Genomic DNA, 22,249 nt, shown 5'->3' on the forward strand with positions numbered 1-22,249 from the left:
TACTTATCCTTTTTTTGTAGGATATTATCTAGTCAGTACTGTATTGTTCAACTAAGAAATATATGCTTGAGTTAAAAGTCTTTTTTACTTTGAAGAAACTTATTGTGACTCTTGGTCCCACTTTTTAGAATATGAAATAGATATGATCAGTACTATTTATTATTTTTATTTCAGAAAGATTATTTAAATTGTATAAAATATGTTTTATTGCATTAAACATTGTTAGAAGTATTTATAAAAATTTCTACTAGGAGTGATTCCATGTATCATTATAAAAATTACAAATTAAATTTCATCAGCCAGAGCTAATTTATATCAATTAAGCTAAGTTTCTAGGTGACATTTCTTAATTTTTACCAATTTTTTGTCTTTTAATTTTTATCTCTAATCCTTATCTGAAAAGTAGGGAAGTATCTCTTCTTAATATTATAATAACATAGTTGTAATTCGAATTTCATTTATTTTCTTCTTGATTTTTGTAAAGTAAACTTCTGTTTATTCATTTTGCTGGGTTTTTATTTTTGACTTGTGATATCATGGGGAGATAACCACCGCTTCGTGTTGAAAATAACTTGACGTTTGCGTATCCAAAACTCTATTGCCTAGATATTCATATCGAGTGTTTGTCTTAATGAGATGCTTTATCAAATTTAAATTCAGCCCATCATTTTTAGTTTCCTCGGAAATATTTAGATTTTTCGATCAGGAGACTTGACAATGTTCACACAAACTTCAAGTTTGAAGATAAAATGAAGAATGAAGGACTTTGTGTTGACGTGCAATTTTTGACGCGTTTAAACTATGTATATTCAAGATTATTTTGATCAATAAGTTTTTATCGTGACAGTGGTATTTTAGTGAGTAAAAATGAGGTTTGTCTCATCCATAGTTTTACTGAATTTTCACGGTCACGTGACTCTATTGTTGCTGATAGACTTGGGGTCAAACCGAGACCTTCTTTCCAAATGACAACATCTGTGTAAATCATCATAGGTACGATAAAAATAATTAAAAAGAAAACATTGTATGATATTATCCGTTTTACTTAGACAAGACGGATGAATTTAACCAAATTGAAACATAATTGAAAGGATTGGCTCTTCTTCTATAACTATATTTTTGCACTAATTGAGAGTACTCTTAGATCGGAATTTTGTGTCTTTTGTCTTTTATTTTTTTTTTTTTTTGTGTGCTTCGTGAATGATAATTACAGGGACCAAAATTTTAATGGCTCCTATCAATATGAAAATAAGCAGATGTTATAAAATATTCCCAATGAGACAACTATCCAATTGAGACCAAATGCGTGGACGTAAGCAACTAAAAGTTAGCACTAGGCCCTCAACAATTATCAAAACCGATGCCGTATTGCTAGTTATAAAAGGTTCCGACATGACAAAATGTTAACGATTTAAACGTGGAAACCAACGACATCATTTTGATAAAACAATAAACGAAAAACAAATATGACTGACTTCAACTACCGCATCCACTGTATTACGGCTTCTGACTTTGGACAGTCACATATAGAATATGGTGGGGTTAAACACGTTAGCGGGCGCTCGACCCTCCTCTTACCTAGGACAGTGGTGTAAATGTAATAGCACAACATAAGAACAAACTATGCAATTCAATTGGAAAGTCTTGACTCATCAGATCGGCACAAAGCACACAAAAAAGCTAAAAGACAAAAGACACAAAATTCCGATATAAGAGTACTCTCAGTTATTGAAAGCTAATTCAAAGCCAATTACTACTAATAGATAAATCATGTTTTCTAAGACATAAATATCTGTTCAAATCCAATGGATTTAGTGTATGGACATCAAACCTAGTTTAAGTTTGTTCGTATGTTTTACTGTTACACCACTGTCCCAGGTAAGGGGAAGGGTTGGCGCCTTCAAACTAGTTTAACCCCGCCACATTCTGTATGTGCCTGTCAGGAGCCTGTAATTCAGTGGTTGTCGTTTGTTGCTGAATATCATATTTGTTTTTCGTTCATTTTTTTGTACATGAATCAGGTCGTTAGTTTTCTCGTTTGAATTGTTTTACATTTGTCATTTTGGTGTCTTTTATAATTGACTATGCGGTGTGGATTTTACTCATTTTTAAATGCCGTACCGTGACCTATAGTTGTTAGTTTCTGTGTCATTTGGTCTCTTGTGAAGAGTTGTCTCATTGGCAATCATACCACATCTTCTTATTTTTATAAGAAAACATGCATGTGTCCTTGTGCAACGCAAAGTTAATAATATCGATAGGATGTAGGACCATAAGTGTGCATTACTACAGCAATACATATTTTTAGTTATGTTTTAATCTATTAAAAACACAATCAATGATCATGATCATAGTACCGATAATGAAATTTTCAAAGACCGTATTACAGTGTTAAATTTAATACCTTTAAGAATAAAGTTTTATTTATAGGATCAATAAGTTTACATAAATAGTATCTACATTTACGGGCTCCATAAACAACATCAGCGTAAAAATTAGGGTGAGACCTCGTTTGTAATAAGGTTTCTACAGGCACAGCTAATCTACCAAACAAAATGTTAGTATCTAAAAAAGAATTAGGTAAAGGTGTTGTAAAGTAATTTGTGATAACGAGGTCCTTGACTTAATAATATACCAGTTATACGTTGTTTACGTTGATCGAAATTTAAAACGTTACTAAAGACACGGCAGTAGAGTACCAGTTCAAGCTTTTCATCCTACCTTTGCCACTAGAATAAGTATCACGATTCTCTTTATAGCAAATTTGAAATATGTAACTTAATGTGACGAAGATAAAACGGCGAGAAGGAAAATAATATTGTGATAAAGCTAGGACTATAATACTAACTATTGTTAGTATAATAGTCCCAGGCTGAAGCAACGTTTCACAAGAGTGCTCACAAATTGAAATGTCATAAATGCATCTAGCCTTACAGGAATTATGCACGACCTTACAAGTAATAAATCTCGACAGCAATAGTATCGTTGTTAATCATCATAAGATTATATATATCGGACGATCCAGCTAAATAGACAAATTTCTCCACTGTTTCCAATTTAGTAGAAAAAAGAAGTATTATTTTGCTCTGTAGTTAAAAGGTAAACGAATCTGCCATATATTTCAGTGTATACTTTCCATATTGTTACCTTGAAATTATTTCACACTGATATTCGATATCGTCACGACTCAAAATTTATCGTTAACGTCAAATACAGATAAAAAATTTCGGTAACTTAATTTTTAACAATATTCGTCATTAAGGTACCAATAATGACCATCATATACCCCTGAACATATGAAAATATTGCATACTGTCCTTTTAATGTTCTCAATTACAGTAACAAATCTCAGATAGCACGTATTCGCAGACATTTTCAAAATTTTCTTTGGAGGTGTGTACGCATATGATTTCGCCGTACTAATAACTGTTACAGTGCTACGCCTCTGTGTGTATAAGATAAATCTATAAATTCATATTTTCATTCAATTTATTATAAATGTATCTATAAAATATTTTTTTTTTGTTAACTCTATGAATTAAAGCATCTTATTTCTTGTAAAGTTAAAATGAAACTTTAAATCAAATAATAAGAAAATTCAAAATAGATTGTTATAATACATACTGATGAAGATGAATGGCTGTTTAATGCACAGCGGCAAAATTAAATGCATAGTTAGGATGAGAAAACGTTTATGTGATATGATTATACTCTAGATAGTGCCCCTTGGGAACCAAGAAGTAGTGCATTTGCTTGCGTAATAAAACATTATAAATGATGCCCTAGGGGAATCTCTCTCAACATAATATCTGTATAGTAATGACGACCAAAGGGAGGGAATCTTTATCCAAATATTATAACAAGAGTTCCAAGTGGTGAAAAATTTACGGACGCCATCACGAGTTGTTTGACTGTTATGGAATATCTGTTTCACTGATGACGACGGATATGTTCCAATAGTTTTGTTTAAAAGGGATTCGGGTTGCTCTTGATTTAGTTTTAAGTGTTGATCTTAGTGCTTTTTAATGTTTCTATGTCTGTGTTATTTATACCGATACAAGTCTTACCCTATAATTTGTCATGAAAAACGTTTCAATTTAATAATTCACACTCAGTCAAGTTTCAGGGTTAGAAAACCTACATGATCGATGTTTTACGAAATTGGTGATCTTAGTGTTAGATAAGAATCTATTACCGCTATTGTGTGATGCCTAATCATTTGATATTATTATATATGAGTAACACGACGGATGTCACATTCGGAGCAGGATCAGCTAACCCTTCCGGAGCATAGTTTTTGGTGGGGTTCGTCTTGCTCAGCCGTTAGTTTGTTTTTATGATGTCTTTTGTGTACTGTTGTTTGTCATTTGATCTTTTTTTCATTTTTTGCCAAGGCGTTGTCGGATTGTTTTCGACTTGTGAGTTTGAATGTCCTTTGGTATCTTTTGCCTTTCTTTTTGTTCTGTATACAATGATGTCCAGAGGAATGTCTGTTTGTTTTGTCTGTATATAGTGATGCCCAGGAGAATGTCTGTAAAGACGGATAACCCAAAGAGAAATGAGAATTTACATAATGTCTGTATAAAATGATTCCAAATTGGAATCACTCAACATTTTGTCTGTATATACATCTGCCAAAGAGTAATCTTTCTCAGTATAATATCTGTATAAAATGATGCCCAAGGGGTGTCTTTATATTATGATGCTCATGGGAATTTTCTTTACATAATCTTTATGTTAGTGATGCCTTAGGAGAATCTCTCTCAACATAATATCTGTATATAATGATGAACGTCTTTATATATTGATACCGACGTAAATATCTTAACATATTCTTTATATTAATGATGCCCAAGTGGAATCTCTTTTCAATAATTCCTGTATATAATGATGCCCAATGGATATGTCTATTCGCATTGTGATGCCTAACAGAAAGTATGTTCATGATGTCTGCATGTAAGCATGCACCAAGTGGATCTTTTACATGTCTATAAAACAAGATGCCCCAGGGGATTTCTCTAAAAGAAATATTAATTCCTCTAACAAAGTTATGAGGAGGAAAGATTAAAAATGACACTCCGTAAATTTTATGGACACCATCACGAATTGGTTGATCCATACGATGTGTCTGTGTCTAAACTAACTAAAGACATGTTTTCCACGTCTTAGATTATGGTTTACCATTTACGTCGTCTGGTCTTTTAAGTACCGAACGTGACCTATTCCCGAATATGACTGTTTTACTGAGTGTTAATTCACATTGCTTTAAGACGTGTCTCGGTATTTGTTTATCCAGCGTTCATGTATTTAGTTACGAAGTTTTATTTGTAATTCTGATCGGATATTGTTTTGTGTTTTATCGTTTGTAGTTGTGATTCTATCTTTTATTGTCTATTCGTATGTAAAAGTAAAGATAGTTAATCACCCAGTTCATTTGTATGATTTTAGTTTAAAGCAACTATGTGCACATGATTTATTTGTTTTACACAGTTTGATATGGAAGAAAGGCCGACATAGTTAGTTGCGCTATTACTAACACAATTCTATATTAATATTCTTGTAATTGTTATAAAATACATCGAATAACATAATTAGAAACCTAATCTTGATGTATATCTAATTTTTAGAAATTTACCTGTGACGTTACTTTTTGTGGCGTTGATCCATTCGTGTTACAGACACACACTTCGTAATTCTATAAAGCTGTTTTTGTGTACTGTCCTAGATTATTTTAGTTATTTGTTGTTATTCTGTGTTTAACATGTCAAAATGTACTATTTTATTATTTATTTATGTATTTCTCTGTCTTTGGTGTTTTTGCATTTATTTGTACTCTGCTCCGGTCATGTAATGTTGTCATTTTAGCGGTATATTTAACATTGCCATAAAGCGCGGAGGTTTGGCTAGCCACAAAACCAGGTTCAACCCACCATTTTTTCTTAAAATGTCCTGTACCAAGTCAGGAATATGGCAGTTGTTATTTAATAGTTCGTTTCTATGAATGTTGCATTGTTGTTTGTTTTTGTTGCACTTCTGTGTTCTGTTATTTCATTGTTTTCCTCTAATTGTTGATGTGTTGGTTCCCTCGGTTTTAGTTTGTAGCCCGGATTTATTTTCTCTCAATCGATTTATGACTTTTGAACAGCGGTATACAACTGTTGCCTTTATTAATGTGTGTATAAAGTAATATCTTTTTACATAATGTCTGTTTAAAATGATGCCCAATTGGAATCTCTCTTTTTCGAATGATGCCCAAAAGGAATATCTCTTAACACTGTTATGATATTGTAACTATCATATTTATTTAGTTGGCCTAATTTGTTTTGTGTGTTCTTATGATATGTTTACATATTTGTACTTGTTTACAAAATGATATTGTAACTGTGCAGTTTAGAAATCACTGGAACAATCATAGAGACTGATGGAATGATTAGAACTTTCTATTTGACTTACATAACGATTCCACAATGATCATAATAATTGTCTTACAAAAAGTCTTATTGGACTTCAATGTTGCAAAGTGATTTTGAGGGCGAGGCCGCTATATTTACTCAGCACTTTCATCAGAAAAAAGTTCTGATTATGACACTGTAAAACAGGAAGTTTTGAAAGCTTATGAGCTAGAACCAGAAGCATATAGACAGAAATTTAGATCTTATAAAAAGTTTGATTCACAAACCTATGTTGAATTTGCTAGGGAAAAAGAAGATCTATTTGATAAATGGCTTACGTCAAAGAAAATGGATAACAATTTTGATAAAATAAGACAATTGATGTTATTAGAAGAGTTCAAGCAGTGTGGTCATTTAGACTGTTGAGACATTGCAAGATGCAGCTGTTATTTCCGATAATTATACCCTTTCACATAAAAGAAGTTTCAAAGGTCAAAATTTTAATACTTCGAGTGGAAATTACAAGAATCAAAGTACTGAGCGTACTAATAGTAAACATGTTGCACTGCACAGAATAAGAGTCAGTCTAGTTATGATATGTCTAGTCCAACATTTGATACTTTTTAGATGAAGTCACTGACTTGTGCTTATTGTAAGAAGAATGGTCACCTGATAGCTGATTGTTTTAGACTCCAGAAGAAGAATGAAAGAGATAATAAGCCCAAGACCAGTGCTTGTACGACACCCCGTGTTACCAGTACGTTGGAATGTCCTGCGAGTAAGGCTTTTAATTCCAATTTTTGTGATTACATGGAGGATTATAAACCCTTTATGTCTGATGGGTTTGTTTCTATTGTTGATAATACTACTCCTTAGCCTATTAAGATTTTACGGGACACTGGAACTTCTCAGACTTTATTGTTAGACGGTGTGTTGCCTTTGTCCGAGGAGACTTCTGTTGGTGCCTCCGTTTTGTTACAAGGTGTGGGGTTAGGTTGTTGTTGTGTGTGTTCGTCCTAATCTCCCTGTTGAGGGTGTTACATTATTGCTAGGAAATTATCTAGCTAGGAACAAAGTGGTTGCTGAACCCATTGTTACCAGTGAACCGGTGATGGATGTTAAATCACCTGAAGATGGTGCTGAACTGTATCCAGCTTGTGTTGTTACTAAGGCGATGGCAAGAAAACAACAAAATGAGGATTTGCAAGAAGACCAGTTTGAATACATGGACCTTTCTGACACTTTCTTTGCCGCCATTGAAGGTCCCGGTAGCTCAGAGAAGACCATAGTAAGACCACCTAGTACTAACAAGAATGTCATTATGCCATGGCCAGATGTTAACAGCCAATCATTAGACCGAAGGAAAATAATGACCCTGAGGTTCTTCAGCTCCGCAAGAGGGCCCAACCACAGGAGGAAGAAGACAAAGTGGCCGAAAGCTACTACCACCAAGACGGCATTTCAATGAGGAAGTGGAGACCCCCTGAAGCCACCCCAGAGGAGGAATGAAGAGTGGTATACCAAGTGGTGGTGCCTAAAGTTTATAAGCAAGACATTATTGGTCTTGCCCATGACACCCCCTTGGCTGGACGGACACTTAGGTATAAGGAAGACTTGCCTTAAGATCTTGCAGCATTTCTACAGGCCCAGACTTAGAAATGATGTCGCAGAATACTGCAAATCATGCCATATATGCCAAGTTGTTGGTAAGCCTAGCCAGAAAATACCACCAGCACCACTTCTGCCAATTCCAGCCTATGAAGAACCTTTCAGTCGAGTACTAATTGATTGCGTTGGACCTTTACCAAAGACCAAGACTGGAAATGCGTATTTATTGACGATCATGTGTACATCCGCTCGCTATCCTGAGGCTATTTCATTAAGGAATATCAAGACACCAACTATTGTCAAAGCTCTTATCAAATTTTTCACGTTAGTAGGACTTCCTTAGTCTATACAGTCCGACCAGTGTTCAAATTTCATGTCAGGTTTATTTCAGCAGGTCGTTTACCAGTGAGGGATTGCCCAGTATAGGTCAAGTGCTCATCATCCAGATCTCAAGGTGCCTTAGAACGTTTTTATCGAACATTGAAGATTAGATTTTTTTGTCTTCAATTTGACAGGGACTGGGATGATGGTGTTCACTTTTTACCTTTTCTGGTCCGAGAAGCTGTTAAGGAATCCCTTGGTTTTAGTCCCTTTGAGTTGGTGTTTGGTCATACTGTAAGGGGACCTTTGAAATTGGTTAAGGAAAAATGGCTTACTGAACACACTGACTTGAATCTTCTAGACTATGTATCTAGATTTAAAGAAAAATTGTATACTGCTTGTCAAATTGCTCAGAGCGATTTAAAAAATGTTCAGAATAAGATGAAAATATGGTATGATAAAGATGCCAGAGACAGATTTTTTTAGCCTGGTGATAAGATACTTGTATCTTTGCCAGTCCATGGACATCCTTTACAGGCTAAATATTGTGGTCCTTATACCATAGAGAGCAAAATTAATGATTTGAATTATATTGTAAAAACACCAGGTCGGCGTAAACAAAATAGAGTGTGTCACATTAATATGTTAAAACCATATTTTGAGCGTACTAATGAAGGTGAGAGTAAACCAGTTGCCACTTTAGCCATGGTTAAATTGGAGAACAATCATGACAAACCAGATATAATTGAACCACCTTTTGATTTTAAAACTATGGAACAAACTGTTAGATTGAAAAATGCAGAAATTTTGTCAAATTTAGACTCCAAACTTGCACATCTGACTTTTGATCGTAGAGAAAAATTGAATATTTTGGTATTTTCTTTCAAAAATCTTTTTCCAGATCTGCCAAACAAAACCACTGCTGTTTGTCATGATGTCGATGTAGGTGATGCTTCTCCAATTAAGCAACATCCTTACCGGCTCAATCCACTCAAACTTGAATTCATGAGACAAGAAATTAAATATATGCTTGACAATGATATTATTGAGCCGAGTAACAGTGAATGGAGCTCTCCTTGTCTCCTTGTGACCAAATCAGTTAAAACCTTTCGTTTCGTGACTGATTTCAGAAAAGTAAATTCAGTTTCAAAATCTGATTCCTATCCGATTCCAATTCCAGGATAGACGACTGCATTGATAATATTGGACAAGCCAAATTTGTGGGCAAATTTGATTTATTGAAAGGTTACTGGTAAGTACTATTGACACAGAGAGCTCGTGAAATATCAGCTTTTGTCACACCAAACGGCTTATTTCAGTATACTGTAATGCCGTTTGGCATGAAAAGTGCTCCAGCTACATTTCAAAGAATGATCAATAATGTTATAAAAGATTAAGACTGTTGTCATGCTAATATTGATGATCTTATTGTATGTATTGATAGCTGGGAAGAGCATTTGACACATTTATATGATACTTTTGATAGATTGTCACAATCAAGTTTGACTGTAAATCTTGGTAAAAGTGAATTTTGTCAAGCCACTGTTGATTATTTAGGGCATACAGTTGGCCAAGGTCAAGTGAAACATATTATGTTTTATGACTAAAGTGGATGCAATTACCAAATTTCCTCCTCCTACAAATAAAAAACACCTTATGAGATATTTAGGCATGATTGGATTTTACAGGAAATTATGTTCAAATTTTGCTACTGTTGTTAAACCATTGACTCATCTTTTACGGAAAGATTCTAAATTTATCTGGAGTGATAATTGTCAAAACGCTTTTGAAAATAGCAAGTCACTTTTAATTAACAGTCCAGTTCTGATCACTCCAGACTTTGAAAAATAATTCAAACTTGCCGTTGACGCAAGTGATGTAGGAGTTGGAGCTGTTTTATATCAAGAAACAGATAATAATGTTGAGAAACCTATATCATATTTTTCTAAGAAATTAGATAAACATCAGAAAAATTATTCAACTTTTGAAAAAGAGTGTTTTGCACTGTTGTCTGCTTTTCAAAATTTTGATGTATATCTAAATCCCACTATGCATCCTATTTTGGTTTATACTGATTATAATCCTCTCACCTTCATACATAAAATGAGAAACAAGAACCAGAGGTTGACTTGGTGGAGTTTATTGTTACAAGAATATGATGTTATTGTAAAACATATTAAAGGTAAAGATAATGTAATAGCAGATGTGGTATCTAGATCTTATTGAAACATTGTATACATACTATGTATTTTTGTATATATTGTTCATGAAAAGTTCTTGTTACACTCAAACTTTTTTTTAAGGGGGAGGTGTTATGATATTGTAACTATCATATTTATTCAGTTGGCCTAATTTGTTTTGTGTGGCCTTATGATATGATTACATATTTGTACTTGTTTACAAAATGATATTGTAACTTTAGTTTAGAAATCACTGGAACAATCATAGAGACTGATGGAATGATTAGAACTTTCTATTTGACTTACATAATGATTCCACAATGATCATAATAAAAGATGTGTAATTTAAACTTCTTATATTGTTCTAGAAGTTTCCGTTCCAAAGTTTTCTAGGAGTTTCCTTTCTATAGTGTTCTAGAAATTTTCGTGACAACTAAATATATACAGACACTAAAGTTAAACTTTCAGACATAGACATTGGATTCTCAATTGGATTGACACTTTTATTTACGAGTATTATACTAGATTGTGACCTATTGGACGTAATATTCTGTTTGGATTCCCGAGAAGAATTCCGGATAAAGAAAAGACAAAAGATCGGACATATATTTTGACAGTAAAGTTGACATCTATATTTGTGTAATACTTCTTGTAAACTTGTGTATAATAAATCTTGTTAAATTTTATTATTGCTTTGTGTCTTTTGTTGGCTACAATTTAAATGTGATTTTCTGGCCGTAACAACACAATGTCTGTTTATAAGTATAGTAATGCACAAGAAAATCGCTCTTTTTCGAATGGAGGAAAAAAGGAATATCTCTTAACATAATGTCTGTTTATGATGATGCCCAAGGAGAATCTCTCTTTTTCTAATGCCCAAGGGGAATACCTCTTAACATAATGTCTGTTAATAATGATGCCTAGTAGTAATCTCTCTTTTTCTAATGATGTCCGGGGAATCTCTCTTTTCTAATGATGTCCGGGGAATCTCTCTTTTCTAATGATGTCCGGGAAATCTCTCTTTTCTAATGATGTCCGGTGAATTTCTATTTTCTAATGATGTCCGGGGAGTCTCTCTTTTCTAATGATGCCCAAGGGGAATACCTCTTAACATAATGTCTGTTAATAATGATACCCAGGAGGAATCTCTCTTTTTCTAATGATGTTCAGGGGGAATCTCTCTTTTTCTAATGATGTCCAAGGGGAATATCTCTTAACATAATGAATGTTTATAATGATGCCCAAAGGGAATCTCTGTTTTTCTAATGATGCCAAGGGGGATCTCTCTTGAGGATGATAGAGGGTTGAGGGGGTTGAGGGTGAAATAACTGAAAGAAAACGGAATATTTATAAATAACAATATATCAGCTCCTACGGAAGAAGAGAAGCGTGATATGGAAAGAAGAGTAAAAGGCGGCGGTGACGATGCATTGAAGTGGAAAGAGCTACCAGTCGGCCGGAAATATGAAATCGAGGACATGAAAGTGTACCATGGAAAGTATAGGGAGAGTAGAATGTTGATTTTGAACCGGGAAGGGGAGAAGATTATATTTGGTTATGCAGTCAGCTGAGCAAAGAGATCGTGCGGTTAGAGAAATCGAACCTACACCGGCAGTATAAGGTTGTTAACTATAGAATTTAGTGCTGGTAGAAAGGGGGTATGATTTCTACGACTATGAGTTGGTGTGAACCCTGAATCAGTAGTGAACCTTGCACTTGTCTTCTTACCCTGACAAGAAATAAGAGAAAACAAGTTAATTTTTTATTCAGGATGCTGGACTGAAAATCAATCTGAAGTGTCAAGCAATACTAAGCGCGAAGTGTAGGGGAATGGTGTGTTGAATGGAGGACTATGTTCCATGCGCATTAAGATCCTCGCTAAATAGTCACAATAGTTACATAGTAAAAGTTCAAACATTTGACAACGCCTGCTAATTCTGTTTCGTTCATGTCGTTATCATCCAAATACTTGCTGACTCTATCTCCGATCTTAGATCTGTAGGTTTTGACAATTAAGATAAAAAGTATTTTTATGGGTTTTTTTTTTTGTTTCTTGTCGATTCGTTAACGCCACCATTCTGATAAAGTTGAGGACAGTTAACGAACTCAAAGGTATGCATGCGATGGCGTCTATTCCTGTTGCAGCTGTGCTGAGTGTACCGGTTGTGCAATTGACGTGTAAAACAGAACAGGATCCTAATGCAGTGGAAAACACCTTGTTCAGTATACTGTAGGTTTTTAATTCCTTAGCGTTAAGATGAATCTCTGCATCTAGCTCTTATTCGACGGATTGGATTCGGGCCTTTCGGTACGATTGCTTTCCGAAGTATACTTCATCTATTCATTTAAAGTCTAAAGGAGATACCTAAGAGTTAAAATGTTTCATGAAGTTTCTTGACCATGAGTTGACACAATCAAAGTGTTCCTTTTTATCGTATTAAATCCAGAAAAAATATCATTTCCGTCAAATAAAACTGGTGCATTTCCTATGTAAATACCATTGTTTTCAGATCTTGGTCCAAATTTGTGGTCTGCATCATTCTTCATACTGAGTTGTATGTACTCCTGTGCACGATGCCCAAGAGTAGCACCTTGAGCTTGTTCGAATGGTAATGGATCTGCTAATCGAGGTATTGGAGGAATTGCAGGTAGCGGTAAGATCGCCAGTTTCAACCGGAGTCTGGAGTGAAGTACTTGGCCTTTTCTACAACCAGTATTATAATATGAAGGGGCTTTCTTAATATCACGATTTAAATAATTTTTCAGTGTTATTTTTGATGGATTACATCTTCTATATTGTTGAAGGCTTGTATTTAAGTCATACATTCCCAATAAACTATGCACGACATTGAACTTTTCTTTACCAAGAATGAAGAAGAGTTGAGTTTTGTCGAACGCTGGAACTGCACCATGAAGGAGAAGATGTTCAAATACTTTTAAGACAACTCTACGCGCACATGCATTGATGTTTTGGATGACCTCGTTAACCAGTACAACACCACCAAACACAGATCGATCAAAATGACTTATGTGGCTGCAGTTTATAAGGAATATGAAATTAAGGTGTACTGGAACTGCGTGGGTGACAAGGTTTGCATCACCAAGAAGAGGGATACCTTTGATAAGGCATAAACACCTAGGTGGACAGAAGAAGAGTGTACCGATTCCCAAGGGTTAAACACTCAACCCCCACCTGCATGGTGCCATCTCAAGGATTTCAACGATGAGAAGATACAGTGTTCCTTTTACGAACCCGAACGTCAGAAGACCGACCAAGACGTGTACCGCATCAAAAAGATATGGCGATGGCGAAACCGGTGTGGTGTAAATGAGCTCTTTGTGAAATTGAGAGGGTAACCTGAGTCATTCAATTCTTGGAACAAACAATTAGACATGGAGTTACACTTACAGTCAGCCTATTAGGAAGCCTTATAGTCTTAGCGAATTGCCAAAAATTACTTTTAAGGTTATGATAATGTGAAGGCTACTAATAACCATATAGCCATATCCCATAGCATCCCACCCCATTTTTTTCTCTAGAAGCCCTGGTATATCCAACTCCTCCTGTTTTTGTTTGAATTTTTCAAATTTCGAGCCCTAGTTTCAGATTTTGGAACATAGCGCCTTTCGAAACCTTCCGCGAACGATGCACCTGTATCTCTTCTACAAGACATATATAGCCGTACTCTGTGACCCCCTCCCCCCCATTTATTTTCTCTAGAAGCCCTGGTAAAGGCCAACCCCCCTGTTTTGTTTGAGTTTTCAAATTTCGTGCACCAGTTTCAGATTTTGGAACATAGCGCCTCTCGAAACCTTACACAAACGATGTGCCTGTATCTACTCTACAAGACCTGTTTGAATTGTACAAACTTCGAGCCCTAGTTTCAGACTTTAACAACAAAGCACCTCTCAAAACCTTGCGCAAACGATGCACCAGTATCTCCTCTACAAGACCTATAAAGCCATACTCCGTGACACCCCCCATTATTTTTCTCTAGAAGTCCAGGTATAGGCCAACCCCCCTGTTTTGTTTGAATTTTTCAAATTTCGTGCACCAGTTTCAGATTTTGGAACATAGCGCCTCTCGAAACCTTGCGCAAACGATGTGCCTGTATCTACTCTACAAAACCTATATAGCCATACTCCGTGAAATCCCCCATTATTTTTCTCTAGAAGCACTGGTATAGGCCAACCCCCCTGTTTTTGTTTGAATTTTTCAAATTTCGAGCCGTAGTTGCAGATTTTGGAACATAGCGCCTCTCGAAACCTTGCGTAAACGATGCGCTTGTATCTCCTCTACAAGACCTATATAGCCATACTTTGTGACTCCCTCCCCCCATTATTTTTTCCTAGAAGCCCTGGTAAAGGCCGTAAAGTCCAACCCCCCTGTATTGTGTTTGAATTGTACAAATTTCGAGCCCTAGTTTCAGATTTTAAAAAGATAGCGCCTCTCAAAACCTTGTGCAAACGATGCACCAGTATCTCCTCTACAAAACCTATAAAGCCGTACCCCGTGAAATCCACCATTATTTTTCTCTAGAAGCCCAGGTAACGGCCGACCCCCCTGTTTGGTTTGAACTTTACAAATTTCGAGCTCCAGTTTCAGATTTTGGAACATAGCGCCTCTCAATACCTTGCGCAAATAATATGCCTGTATCTCCTCTACAAGACATATATATCCATACCCCATGACACCCCTCATTTTTTTTTCTCTAGAAGCCCTAGTATAAGCCAACCCCCTGTTTTTGTTTGAATTTTTTTCAAATTTCGAGCCCTAGTTTCGGAACATAGCACCTCTCGAAGCATTGCGAAAATGATGCGCCTGTATCTCCTTTACAAGACCTATATAGCCATACACCGTGACATCCCCATTATTTTTCTAAGGAAGCCCTGGTATAGGCCAACCCCCTGTTTTGTTTGAATTTTTCAAATTTCGCGCCTTAGTTTCCGATTTTGGAACATAGCGCCTCTCGAAACCTTGCGCAAACGATGCGCCTGTAACTCATCTACAAGACCTATATAGCAATACCCCGTGACATCCCACATTATTTTTATCTAGAGGCCCTGGTATAGACCAATCAAGGGCAAGTAAATTTAGGCTCCAAATCGTCTTCATAACATTTATCCTTCACCAAAAGTTTCATTTTTGCAAATATGTTTCTTAGTTCAATTAAACAATGAAATAAAAGGCAGTATTTTTTCTCAGGGAAGGGCTACTTTTACGTTCTCAATTGAAGTGGGTGAATTGGTGGTCTTCCACCTACAGACAATCCGATGACAGGTGCTGATTTATCGTGATATTGATTGTTACTCTGAAAAGGGATGGGTCTTGTTTTATAAATAGATTGGGTAAATCAAATTTTAAGACAGAGCTGTAATTTGCAATTTCTGGACGGAATCTTCTGCCATTTTAAATATTTTTTTCGAACGACCGTTGCTGTTTGTTACAATTTTTCGGTTGATAGATATATTGCATTATTTTTCGCTAGATATTGTTCGCTAGCTTTTTTATTCGAACGTCTGTTGCAATTTTTCGGATTGAGATATATCGTTTTATTGTTCGCTGGCTTATTGTTCGCTAGCTTTAACATGGTAAGAAAATACGTGTTGGACGGATGAACGGAAAAATGGACGGACAAGGTGAATTAAATATATCCTGTACCTTAGATTGTTAGTATAAAATGATTTCAATAAAATGAAAATCATAAATGGAAACAATTCTATATAAGTATCATTGAATACACGATGGCAAGACTTTATTACACTGTATGTCAATCCGCATAAAGTGCAATTCTTTCAATTGAGTGAATTTGAATAAAAAGAGATGTGGAATACAATTCTTTAATTGAGTGAATATAAATAAAAAGAGATGTTGGATAAAAGTCAATGAGATAGAAACCCAACAACACTAAAACCCTAAAGACATCTAAAATGAAGTCATATAGTTGCTTACATCTTCGTCCTTTTGGATTTTGGTGGATAGTTGTCTCTTTTAGCAATTATACCACATGTTCTACTTTCCATATCAAAGTACTAAATCTGATGATCAAGAAATCATGAAATCTTACATTGTAATGTCGGCTATTCCTAAAACTGCTACATGTAACAACGTTATTCCATGAAAAAAATGTTCTTGAAACTTTCCGTAATATCAATACATCCTTGACTTTTTTAGTTGTTGTAAAGGAATTGGTTCACTAACTCATAATTTTGGCCCTAAAAATCTGATTTTTCTTTAACTTCAAAAATTTTGTGAAAATTTGATGAAGGCATTTATCAGAATGTCCAATTGTTTCAGTTAAAGAATATTTTAACCAATTTCGTCATATTAAATGATGTATTTTTGACGTCATACATGTAGGTGAATTTCGTTAAAACCTGATTTTTGCATATTTTGGCAAAATTTATGGCAGTTTTTTTAAACATTTCCCCCCGGAAAAATTGGCATGATCCCAGTTTTCCCCCTAACTGTGATAGAGGGAAAACAGGGATCAGGCCTATATTTCCCCTCTTGTAGAACGAGAAGCTCATTTTTCCCCTCTTGTAGTAACGTCGGCGATGTCAGTTGGAAATTTTAAATTATCAATTAACCATTCTCCTCTGTGAACCCTTGGTATGTGTTACGTGACTTTCTATAGTAGGTCGAAAGTCCCAATGGTCAAATCCATGTTCTGTTGAAACCCACATGAAGGGGTAATTTGGTCGGATGGTAGCAGTTGTTGTAGAAATGTTTGAAATATATGATGAGTCCTTCGATATGATTTCTTTATATATTGTTTGGGACCGCCTGGAGATGACTGCTTATAATAGGAGGGTCCCATCGCAATGGATATAATGAAATCAATTGAGGTCTTGCCGGTTTACGTGTTGCATTGGGTAATTTTGTGCTGTCTTCGTATCATGGCCCCATATACATCCATTTCACATTTGACCCGCAGAAATTCGAAATAAAAGTGTGAAAATACTTCTAAGTTGAGAAAAATCAAATAAGAATTAAATCTCACCAATGAGGATTTTCTTTGGCATGCCCTATATAAACGTGTAACTAAATATTCAGCAAATACAATGTGTGCCCCGCGTAATGAGTGTTGTTGCAACAACGGGGGTCACTTTCTATAAATAAGTTTTATACCGATGTCCGTTTTTCAGGATGTTTAATAAATGAATGGATACAATTTCAGCCTATCATATGTCAATGGGTGGCAATTTTATTAAACAATCATATATTAATGGGTCAAAATATCTTTATGAATATTAAATAAATTTATTCCTGCGGTGAAAGTGTTAATCTCCAATTTTCACAGTAGCATTTTATCTACCACAGTAAATATGAATAGGAACACATTTTCATGTCAGCCATACGAATAGGTCGGATTTTAAGACAGAGTTTTTTAATGCAAACAGCATCCCTGTAACAAAATATAGGGCCCAATCCCCACTCCATGACCCTATACCGTTTAAGTGAGATGCGTGTCGACAAAACCAACAAAATTTGTATCAAACATTTCTTCTCGAAAAACAGATTATTTTAGCATTCAAGAGACCAAGAAAATACGGAAAATATATGCAATAAATGGTCGTGCAATTTTGATGTATATATAAAGTGAAAACCATATTGTGGGGGAAATATGGGCATGGGGGAAAAGTGGTTATATGTTTACGTATTGTCAACTTTCCGCGGGGGAAGAATGGCAATGATCCAAAATTTCCCCGGGGGAAAAATTGGATCATGCCAGTTTTTCCCCCGGGGGAAATACTGGCATGGGAAAAAAATTGCTATATAACAGGGGCAGTAAAACCCTCGCAAAGTGGGGCGTTCGTTTGGCTGTGCGGAATGTACAAGTTCGCAGCCACGTCCGGTCAGAATGGGACCGTTGAATCCGATGCCTCGTGTAAAGAGAGACTCTTTGCACGTTAAGAACCCTTGCAACAACTCTTTGAGGGATCCGTAGGTGGCCTATTTCAAGGCTAAATTTCTGTCCCTATTCAATATACCCTCATTTTCCCCAAATTTCCCCGACCTTCATCCCTGATGGCCTTTATTACAGGACCTACCTATTGTATTTATTGTTAATTTGTTCTCGTCCTGAACATGCAGGAAATATTTGCCACTATACGTTAAGCAACCAACAATCAATCAATGCATGCATATTAGATTAACTCAAACATATGAAATTTAAAAAATACACCTTTACAGGGCCATTTGTTGGGATTACTGGCTCTTCTTTTTCTTTTGTTTTTATTTATTGTTTAGTATAACTCTACACGTTTAAGCTCTGTGGAGGCAAAACATTTTCTATCTTCATTGAAATAAATAAAGTTTTTTCTTTATGCATGTACTAGTAATGACAGATTTTTTTTTATTATTATTTAGTTTTGTGGTGTAAAACTTCGGACAAAGTTTCTCTGTCCTGGAGAAGAAATGGAAATCATCTGTGTTTTGTTTGTGATGTTCAGAACTTATCATTAGGAGTGTCGTTTGAAGATCCTCATGGAAATACCAGAGGGCATTGCACTGCACCAATACCACATACAGTACCTGGTCACTGTGATTCACATTTGAAACAAAATATTTACAACGAAACTACGGTATTGACTATTGATAGAGTTGATTGTGAAAACGGTCTGTGGAAATGTTCTCATGGAGAAAACACAAACGAATATGCAACAACATCAGTATCAGTGTCAGTTGATTCTACCAAACAAAAGCCGGGAGGTAAGTAACGTAAGTAAATATATATATACGTTATTCCAAAAATTAAACACGTATGTTATGTTAGTTAAAAGAGAGATGGGGTATTCGTTGACGAGAAATCAACATACGATTTAAAATCCAATACAATTTCTAGAGGTCAACATTCAGTCTTCAACAGACTGATATCTATGAAGTATTAACGTCTAAATTGTCTGAGGTCTATTAAGAGAAATGATTCAGGAAAGATCTTACAAAGATCTGTCATGGTTGCTTTTTTAAGTATATCAGAGCGCGGTTTGAGAATTAAAACAGTATAACAAAAATACCGAAGTCCAATGTAACTTCAAAAAGGGGAAGTCCATAAAAATTGACAAAATAAATGTTAAATAAACGAACCGATGACATTCAAGTGCAGCCTATTTCCGGTAACATGTGTTCCCCTTAAGGTCAATTTGAAATTGATTAAGGATATTTGGATTCGATTATTCAAATTGAATGGTATGATGAAAAGTATATATAAAAGATACTACACGGGCATTAAAAAAATAATAAATTAAGAAATACAAGAAACTCTAAATATGAATTCATTGTACCAAATTATTTGTTAATGTCTGACTGAAAATTAATTAAAAAATTTTAGATGGAAATTATTACAATATATTGTTCCAACGAAAAAAAATTTACTGCAGTGGAAAATAACTATCAGATAAGTGTAATTTTTGTAACCAAGAAGAAGATTATGCACACAATTTTCTATATTATTCATATTTGACTAGATTTTGGCAAAAGATCTATGACCTCTTTAAAAGAAATAAAATAGATTTTGTTATTAAATTACAACATCTTATATTTGGATATAAAATCACAGATAGTAAATATTACTTTTTGAATTATCTAATAACGATACTTAGTTTTTCTATCTATAAGTTATATTATGTATCCGAGCAGAGAACAAAAATTGTTGATGTCTATAGTATTTTTGAAAACGAATTTAATAAGAGAGTAGACACAGATAGATATAAATCAACATGTCCAATGTTATTGTCAATTAAAATGAATTTCAGCAATAATTAGTCTTTGTATAGGACAATTGTTAATAAGTTGAATCAGCTGTTTATTTCCCTGGATAATCAGTGGAGTGTAACAGGGTAAATCAAGAGAAGCTTGGACTCTTGGTGAGATTTGTAACAATCAAGATTTGGTGAATAAATATTATTATGTTGTTAAAAAAAAAAAATTTTAAATAATAAATTACAGATGCTTAGACACAAACATGAACAAAAAATAAAGTACTAAAGATATATATTTTGGTTAAGCGTTATTATTGTATAGATTTTTACACTTTAATATAACCTTTCTTTTTTAACATTGAAATGTATGCTTCAATTATTTGTTGTTAATAAATATAATTTGGATTAATTCTTTGTCGCAAAAATCGGATTTGATAAACTAGGACATGTAAAAATGGATAAAAATCTGTTGCTTAACACAAGGATTTGTATAGTGTACACTATACAAATCCTTGCTTAACAGTTGGAAAGCAGGTCACGGTTTGACCCCAAGTCTATCAACAACAATAGAGTCACGTGACCTTGAAAATTCAGTAAAACTACGGATGAGACAAACCTCATTTTTACTTACTAAAATACCACTATCATGATAAAAACTTATTGGTCAAAATAATCTTGAATATACGTAGTTTTAACTCGTCAAAACTAAACACCAAAACAAAGTCCTTTATTCTTCATTTTATCTTCAAACTTGTAGTTTGTGTGAAAATTGTCAAGTCTCCTGATCGAAAAATCTAAATATTTTCGAGGAAACGAAAAATGATGGGCTGAATTTAAATTTAATAAAGCATCACATTAAGAAAAACACTCGATATGAATATCTAGGCAATAGAGTTTTGGATACGCAAACGTCAAGTTATTTTCAACACGAAGCGGTGTTTTTTTTATTTTGCCGATTTGTGCAAGTGGTTATCTCCCCTTGATATCACAAGTCAAAAATAAAAACCCAGCAAAATGAATAAAAAGGAGTTTACTCTACAAAAATCAAGAAGAAAATAATTGAAATTCGATTTACAACAATGACATTATAATATTAAGAAGAGATACTTCTCTACTTTTCATAGAAGGATTAGAGGTAAAAATTAAAAGATAAAAAATTGGTAAAAATTAAGAAATGTCACCTAGAAACATACTTGAATTGATGTAAATTAGCTCTGGCTGATGAAATTTTCTTTGTAATTTTTAAAATGGGATATGGGATTACTCCTAGTAGAATTTTTTTTTCTAAATATTATACTTCTAACAATGTTTAATGCAATAAAACATGCTTTATACAATTTAAATAAGCTTTCTGAAATAAAAATAATAAATAGTACTGATCATTTCTACATATATTTATATTCTAAAAAGTGGGACCAAGAGTCACATTAGTTTCTTCAAAGTAAAAAAGCCTTTTTAACTCAAGCCTATGTTTCTTAGTTGAACAGTACAGTACTGCCTAGAAAAGATCCTTCAGAAAAAGGATAAGTTCACCAAAAAAATTGGCAGAAATTCTGTAAAAATTAATACTTAAAATTATAAGTGATATAATTTTGAATTTTAAAATCATTATTATTGTAAAATTCAATTATTAGATTACCTAGCACAGCTATTAGCCCTTGCCAAATTTCTCAGGGTATTTTATAGATTATGAAAGTAAACTTTTTGAAAAAAAAACAAAATGGGACTTCTTCTCTTCAGGTTGCTGTATCAGCTGGTATAAATATTTATGAACAAAGTATTGTATATTTTACCTTAATTATTGGATATTTATATCACAAATGAAAGTTGGTGGGACAAATATTGTGCCTTTTATAGTGTGTGAAACCTTTTTTTCTTGGAACTCGCCAAATTGGCGAGCAGCTTTTCATTTCAAGTCGCCAAATTGAAATCCCACTTGCCAGCTTGGCGAGTTTCTAAAATTTTGAACTCGCCATCTTCTGTTGACCATAATTAATGCAGCTTGTCAATATTTATGCTTTAAGAAAAACAAAAAAAAAATTG

General features: G+C 34.4%; 1 protein-coding gene across 1 annotated transcript in view; it reads left to right on the forward strand.

Annotated features, from left to right (window-relative positions):
• LOC127702535 (uncharacterized) overlaps positions 1 to 22,249 on the forward strand; it is a 67,310-nt gene that overhangs the window by 23,620 nt on the left and 21,441 nt on the right. Inside the window, exon 3 of the mRNA XM_052206779.1 lies at positions 18,876 to 19,217. Coding sequence (XP_052062739.1) covers positions 18,876 to 19,217 — 342 coding nt within the window. The remainder of the gene's footprint in view (positions 1 to 18,875; positions 19,218 to 22,249) is intronic.

The sequence above is a fragment of the Mytilus californianus genome, unplaced genomic scaffold (assembly GCF_021869535.1).
Source record: "Mytilus californianus isolate M0D057914Y unplaced genomic scaffold, xbMytCali1.0.p SCAF_5, whole genome shotgun sequence".
Classification (NCBI taxonomy): domain Eukaryota; kingdom Metazoa; phylum Mollusca; class Bivalvia; order Mytilida; family Mytilidae; genus Mytilus; species Mytilus californianus.